Source organism: Chelonia mydas, chromosome 6 (assembly GCF_015237465.2).
Source record: "Chelonia mydas isolate rCheMyd1 chromosome 6, rCheMyd1.pri.v2, whole genome shotgun sequence".
Classification (NCBI taxonomy): Eukaryota; Metazoa; Chordata; order Testudines; family Cheloniidae; genus Chelonia; species Chelonia mydas.
In genome coordinates this window covers 18,475,686-18,483,598 of record NC_051246.2, presented here as the reverse complement: position 1 = coordinate 18,483,598, position 7,913 = coordinate 18,475,686, and the positions used below count along the sequence as shown (strand labels likewise).

Genomic DNA, 7,913 nt, shown 5'->3' with positions numbered 1-7,913 from the left:
TTACCCCGTCCTTTGTAAATGATTCCTTTGATGTTCCCTGCCTTATCTTGGCTAGTTCAGCCATTCTGTCTCTTGGCTTACCATGCACTTACCTGTCCTGGTTAGCACAGACATTCTGTGTTCAGCCTGCTGATCTATTCACAGTACCTTACTAATCCTGCCTCCTAAAAAATGAGGCCTCCCCCATGTTCAATTACTCCCATCAAGCCAGGCCTAGAAGGTCAAGATTTTAATTTGGACAGAAGGAGACAGGTCTGGAGGAGGGAGGCAGATCTGTGAGTCATCGGTATAGAGGTTGTAGTGGAATTTGTGTTTGCGGATGAGATTACACAGAGATAAGGGGTAGAAGGCGAATAGATGGGGACCAAGGACAGGACCCTGTGGAACTCCCACAGAAAGTTGGAGGGCAGATCCTCTGAAGGCATCAAAGGAGTGATTACAGATGTAGGAGGAGAACCATGAGAGGAGAGACATGGAAGCCAAGGGAGAACGTGATTTCAAGCAGAATGGAATGGTTGACGGAGTCAAGGTGGCGGATAATAGTTCCTTTGTCCATTTTGTCTATTTCAACAGTAACCTCTACAGGACAGGGACTGTCTCTTTCTATGTATTAGTACAGATCCCAGAACGTTAAGCCATCTCTCTTCTAGTACATATCAGCTGGGATTTTCCAAGAATCCTACAGGAAATTTGTGCCCAACTCCCACTGTCTTTCAGTGCCCTGGGCACCCAACACCTTTGCACTCCTTTGATAATCCTAGGTATACTAAGGGGTCTCAGTGCAATGTAAAAGCTGGATTGCACTGTCGGCGCTGAACACAAGGCTTGTCTATTGTTTATTTCCTATTGATCGGTCTCTCTCCCTACCCTTGTTGATTAGGGTCTCTCTGAAGAAGGGGAAATCCCTAAGGCAGAACCTTAAGGAACATGGCTTGCTGGAGGATTTCCTGAAGAAACACCCTTACAACCCAGCCTCCAAGTATTTCCCCAGCCTGACCAACAAGTTTGCCAGTGAGCCCCTAACAAACTACATGGACGTGAGTATGGCAGGAGATCAGGTCTTGTAGCCTCCCTCTCCTCATCAAAGCTTCCCACTCCTCTGCCAACAGCTGATCTCTCCTCCTCCAAAAAGTGCCCCAACCCACTCCCTCACGCATGTGCTTCCAACCAAGCTCCCATCTTGCTGCAGCCACGAACCTGTGCTGGGCCACCCAGCCCCCAATTGTCATTGGATGGCATTCAGAAGAACATTGAGAAGAGCACTCCCAGGGTTTGCTGGCTGTCCTCTTCCAATCATGCTCTTCCACACACTGAGATTCAGGGGTCTGAGGCTAAATAATTATGTGCATTTGATCACCTGTGCCTATTGGATACCAGGAGGTGCTAGGAGCTATGCTGGGCAAAGTGATGGCAGAGAAACACCAGCTCAGGTTGAGCCTTTAGCAAGGACACTGTAGCCCAGACCCTCAGCTGGTGGAACTACGCCGGTTTACTCCCGGTGATGATCTAGTCATAGATTCATAGATTCATAGATATTTAGGTCAGAAGGGACCATTATGATCATCTAGTCTGACCTTGGATGGCAAGGGTTTCCTCTTTGTCCATTGTTTTTTGTCCTGCTTTGGCAGATGGAGTATTATGGAACCATCTCAATTGGTACGCCTGCTCAGGATTTCACTGTCATTTTCGACACCGGTTCCTCCAACCTGTGGGTGCCCTCTGTGTACTGCTCCAGCACAGCCTGCAGTAAGTCACCTGCAACCTCTCTTGCCTTGACATTCCAGCTGGGGAGGTTGACTGAAATCATAGAGATTTACATTAGCAAGGAGGAACCTTAATTGAAATAATTGATTTTAATTATTTTTCGAAAGGAAGTTGATTCTCACTGGTTTGTAACCACTATACACAGGTTGACTTGCAACTAGATATTTTCATTATATTTGGTACTTTCTTTAGCAAATCAGGGGGATACACAATGCCAATACACATTTGTTTAAGCAATTAACATAGCTTTATATACATTTATTCAAATTCTTACTTTGTTCATTTTTTCGTTGTTTTAGAAAATGGTGAAGGAGGTGTTTTTTATTTACTATATTATGATTAATTTTTGGTTTCTATCAGACTCAATTTGGGTGGAAATTGGAAAATTCACTTTAAAATTCAAAATCCAGCTTTTAAAAAATGAGTTAGAACTCCTTTCAATGGGCTGTATATACAAGAAAGAAAAATTTATCAAAACATGTTTTGCATTTAAAAATAACAGATTTATGAAACAAAGGAAGTGTTATTTGTAGTCAGTGAATTGAACTGATTGTTTCTGATCCGCACATCCTTCAAGATTTTAGAACTTGTAGAGCTCATCCTCTCGCACCTAGCTTTTATTCAGAGATTGGAAGAGGAAAACAAGTGTTCCCACTTTTTCAATTCCCAATTGATTTCTTAAGTTGGAATAAACTAGTCTGTGAACTGAACTAGCTAATAAACTGACTTGAAGAAAGTATGCTCTCTGCACCTGCAGAAGAGGCTACTGCTGTCAAAAACTTGTTTAGCCTGAAACAAAGGAAATGCTGGTTCCAGGTGCTGAGTCAGTCAAATCTTCCAGTTCTGTTGACTTTCTTTAAAGCCAGAAAACATGCACTGCTTAATAGCAACCTTTGTATTTAATTTAAATTATTTTAGTAGATTTTAGTAAGTTTAGACCTTACCCTATGTTGTCATAATTTCAAAGTTAATTTTAAATAGGTTATTTTTAAAAAGAAAAGTATACTGACATCTTAAAAAGTCAGATTTTTTTTATCATTGATTTATATTCACCCGGGAAGACAGAGTGCAGCAGGTCTCCCTCCATTTTCCTTCCACATACTACACAGTGTCAGAGGTGGAATGGGCCCTAGTAGGACAAGAAGCTAGATCCACAAAGGCACTTAAGTGTGGCAATGTTGAGTCCTGCAATGTGTGACTCTTCGGCACCCTGACCTCACCAAAGAATTCAGAGCCTCGCTAGTCACCCAAGCTCTCCGTACAATGCGTGGGGAGAGTTACAAGTGTCAGTCTGTGACCATCTGACTCATTTGTACTTGCAGCAAACCACAAGCAATTCAACCCATCAGACTCCTACACCTACAAGGCCACCAGCCAGAGCCTCTCCATCCAGTATGGCACCGGCAGCATGACTGGAATCCTGGGCTATGACACCGTCCAGGTAAATCACAAGAAAGGATCAAAACCCATGGAAAAGACATGGTGAAGGATTTGGCGTTAGAAGGACAGGACGCATCTGGGAAGCTAAAGCAGAGTATGGGTATGAACTGGGAGAGGGGGGATAGAAAAAGAGAAGAGAAGAGGCAATGAGACTAATCACAGAATATTCTCATATGGGGGAGAGACCACAGTGCAGGGCACGCCAGCCTCTGAGAACTCCCCAGGCCATCAGGACCCTGTGGTAGACTTGGCAGCTTCTCCAGGGTGTAGGGTGTGTCTGATTGTCCCCATCCCTCTCCCAAGGTTGGAGGCATTGTGGACACCAACCAGATCTTTGGTCTGAGTGAAACCGAGCCCGGCTCCTTCTTTTACTACGCCCCCTTTGATGGGATCCTGGGTCTGGCCTTCCCCAGCATCTCCTCTTCTGGAGCCACCCCCGTCTTTGACAACATGATGAACGAGGGTTTGGTGTCTCAGGACCTCTTCTCCGTCTACCTGAGCTCGTAAGTCAGGGCTGGAAACAGCCCATGTGCTGCAGTGAGATTCACGTTCCTATAGCGCCTCTCACAATGAGTGTTCCCTGCAACATTTGCATAAGAATTCCCCAAAAGCTGCCACCTCTGCGGTGGAACATGGCAACTGTCCCATGCTAGTGATTTAAGTTTTTGGGAGCAGAAGTGAACACTAGGGCATTGGTATTAAACTGACTCCTGGGAGAAGAGTTTCCCCTAATACGTCACCCAGATGATTTCCTGGCTCAACACCTTCTAGCACCAGGCTGAACCATCTGCTCAGTCCTGACTCTGAGGGAAGAGCAGCACCTACTGAGTCACTGACACAACTGCCTCACACACCTGGGCCTTTCCTTGGTGGTCTCCCGTCCACATTTGGCCAGGCCCGAATGTGCTTAGCTTTTGAGATCTAGGAAGAGAAAGCCCAAAGTGATGTCAAAGCAGGGGGTGAGGTGTTCCTCTCATCCAACCAGCCTGTCCTATCTCGGCTACTAGATGCTGATATCCCCAGCTCTGAGTCTACCCCAGCACTCCCCAGCTGTCGTCCTTCTCTTACAGATGGAGCGATAGCTATTGTCTCATTAGCCAACCATTCATACATTCTCCTTGACTCTCCTCTCTCCCTTCTCCAGCAATGACCAGACTGGGAGCTTTGTGATGTTCGGCGGCATCGACTCCTCTTACTACTCTGGGAGCCTCTACTGGATCCCTCTCTCCTCTGAGACTTACTGGGAAATCACCATGGACAGGTATCGCCCACCTCTTGGCCCTTCCCCTTCAATGTTACCTTGAAAAGACAGGCAAAAGGAGATGCATGTGGGAGCCGGGGGAAGCTCAACTTAGAGTCTAGACAAGATGAGAGACAAGACAAGGGAGTTGGGATCACACTGTACTTGGAGTTATAGGAAAGGGGCTCACCAGCAAGGCAGTTAGATGAGTGGTTCTCCACCTCGCCCATAACAGGACCCAGAGATGACCTGTGTCTGCCACTAGTAGGGCGGCAGGGTAAGGGCAGCACCACCACCCCCGCGTCCCCTTTGCCAGGACCCCTCTCTCCCCTGTTTAGCAATAAAGTAAAGGGCAGGGTGATCGCAAACCCTTGACATCAGTTTGCGACCCTCAGGCTAGATCTGTCACAGTCCCAGAAGGTTGTAGGACAAGGAGCGATGGGCAATCGCCAAGGAAGGAGAGGTCGAGGCTGAAACATCAGGGGAAACTTTTTGGCATTCAGCAAGAATCACCCTACAGGCCTCTCACTGCTGGCTCATGGGCTGAGTGGGAATGAGATCGGAAGTGTTTGTGGGGATGTTCCCCCAACTCTCTCTCTTGCAGCGTCACCATGAACGGAGAGACCATCGCTTGCTTTGGTGGGTGCCAGGCTATCATTGACACTGGCACTTCTCTGCTGGCTGGGCCCTCTTCTGGCATCTCCAACATCAACTCCTACATCGGCGCCAGCGATGGCACGGTAAGGGCAGGGAGAAGGGAGAGATGCTTCTAGAGGTGTCTGCTACACATGTATGTGATGCTGCATCTGTCTCTTTGGAGAACCTAGTGCCCGAGACGTGTCTAACCTTTCCTCCGTGTGTTGCCTTCCTCCCTGCAGATCAGCTGCAGTGCCATGAGCAGCCTGCCCAACATCGTCTTCACCATCAACGGCATCGAGTTCCCTCTGCCCGCCAGTGCCTACATCACTGAAGTGAGTGTCCCGCTGAAAAAGCTGCCTCGGGGCCTCTTAGCGAAGGCTTGTGCCTTAGGCCATTGCACTGAGCATGCTGGCAAAATTCCCCTGCACAGCCAGCATGAGCCTGCAGGAGCATCACTGAGATGCAGCTCAGAGTCTGTCCCCAGTATGAGAGTGGGGCGGCAGAGAGCTCTTCCCACAAACGGATCCATGGGGAGGGATGGTCAAGATCAAGGCAGGCCCAGAGTGAAAGTGACATACCGCAAGAGCAGCGAGGCAGCCTGTAGAGCTGGCCACCGTAGGAGATCACCAGGGCAGGGGCCTTACGGGGCTAGGAGAGAATTTAATGAGCAGCTACCCCAGCTGGGAGGCTAGATCAAGAGAGATCGCTGCCTTGCGTTCCAGGGCATGGGCATCTGGGCATCAGGAAGGATGTTCCTTCCCCATGATAAGAGTTTGCTCCCCAATGGAGAGGAACAGGCAAGCTGCTTTAACAGCACACAGCAACACCAACTGGTAGGTGGGACAGGCAGTGGGGAAGCCCAAATCCACTTATAATCACAGCAGGATTTCTGGTGGCAGAATGTAATCGCTCTCTTTGGAATCTGGCCAGGAGCCTGGAGAGAGCGCGCTTTGCCTCCCCAAGGGATGTGTCATGAACAGAAGTTGTCAGGACCTTGCTTTTCTTCCCAGTTGACAGACTGTATCCCTTAGGCCTTGGCTTAGGCACTAGGGCTGTTCTGAGGCCCAGATCCACAAAGGTAGCTCACTGGGAGTTAGGCATCTAAGAAGCATCAAAAATTGGGGCCCAACTTACCAGTGTCACTCCCTGCAGCCCACAGAGGTCTCCTATGGAAGCCCTACCCAGCCTAATGCTACTTGGTTTGAGAGCTCTGAGATCCCAGCCCAAGATGGTAACAAGCACCAGCAGGCCCTACTGGATGGTAACTCACTGAAGTTCCAGCCCAATAATTACCATATCCCCTTTTCCCCTGGTGCAGGAGTCAGGCTCTTGTATCTCTGGCTTTGAAAGCAGCGACGTCGGAGGGCTCTGGATCCTCGGAGATGTCTTCATCCGCCAGTACTACGTTGTCTTCGACAGGGCCAACAACCAGGTGGCCCTGGCCTCTATGGCATGAACACAGCACCATCCCTGGGGCACTGCCATGGAACACTGACCCTGGAGAGTCTCTGTTTCTCTAGAGCCCCAACACCGCTTATCGATCAAGTGACATCACCCCACACGCACCCTCTACCCCATAATTTTACCCCCAGTAGAATAAAGGAATATAAGAGCATTTGAGTGAATTGTTTCTCTTTGATGCGGTTTAGGATTGGACCCATCTTTTATTCATTTTTTGAACATTGGCTTTTAGGGCCACAGCTACCTGCCTATGAGTACTAGCAACAAATTTTAGCAGCTGTTGCATCCACTGGTCTGTAAGGACCCGGGGTTGCAGTTTATTAGCGGTGCCCCACCTACCCACCATCATTCTGAAAGGCACATGTCTTTGCCAGTTGTTGCCTTGAATGGGATAACTCCATGAGAGACCACAGAGTCCATTATGACCATAAGAATAAATGGTAGTCGCTGATCCCAATCCTTTCCCTGCTGGTTTACTATTTTTTCAAAAGCTGTTTTAAGAGTGCAGTTAGCCCATTCTAACTGGCCTGAACTTGGAGGTGTCCTGCTATTTGCAATTTTTGCTTGATTCGACTTGCTTGACAAGGCCTTTTAGTAATATTCTTGATGAAATGGGGTCCTTGGTCCAAATCAGGTTTTTTTTGGCATACTCCACCTGGTTATTACCGGCTCAATCAGCACACGGGCTGTTGTTTGGGCTGTGTTGTTTTGGGTGAGGATTGGTTTACTCCATTTTATAAGTGGATTAACACTGACTACTCCTGGCTTTTGTTGCTAAAGGGCCAATGTAATTAAATTGTAAACGAGCCCAAGGCCCCTCTATTCTCTGCTGTTTTGGAGGCTTTTTGATTATATTAAAATTAACATTATTGGCTGTACAGGACAGACAGTTATTTACAAACTATTTTATATTACTGCTTATATTTGGCACCAGCCAAGTGCTTGCAATTTAGCTAAAGATTTTTTTTACTCTCAAATGCCCCCTCTCATGGGCTAGGGAAATTATTTCTGTTTTTAATGCCATGGGTACCACCCAAACTACTTTTGTTTGCCAGTTGTAGCACAAACGGCTGTCCCACCGGGGACTATGCTAAAACTGGAGCCTGAACTGAGGCCTGGGTTAACTGGATCATGGCTTCCTGCTGCAAAGGGCCCCTGTTTCATTTCACCCCCTTCTTTAACAATTTATGCAGTGGGGCTGCCTTTTTTGAAAATCCCTTAATAACATTTTGGGAAAAATTAACCATTCCCCAAAAGGATTTAAGAGCGGTGACATCTGTGGGAGCTGGTAATTTAAGAATCAGCTCTACTTTTTGTTTATTAGGGGAGCACCCTTCCTGTCCCAAAGTCACTTCAAGATAATTTACTT

General features: G+C 47.5%; 1 protein-coding gene across 1 annotated transcript; it reads left to right on the top strand.

Moving 5' to 3' along the window:
* The first annotated feature begins 875 nt into the window (after positions 1 to 875).
* Positions 876 to 6,670, top strand: LOC119566386 (pepsin A-like). The gene is made up of 8 exons (XM_043549613.1): positions 876 to 1,037; positions 1,629 to 1,746; positions 3,087 to 3,205; positions 3,508 to 3,707; positions 4,349 to 4,465; positions 5,049 to 5,184; positions 5,323 to 5,415; positions 6,402 to 6,670. Exons 1-8 carry the CDS (start codon positions 1,032 to 1,034, stop codon positions 6,537 to 6,539), a joined length of 927 nt encoding a protein of 308 aa, XP_043405548.1. The 5' UTR covers positions 876 to 1,031; the 3' UTR covers positions 6,540 to 6,670.
* The last annotated feature ends 1,243 nt before the right edge of the window (positions 6,671 to 7,913 follow it).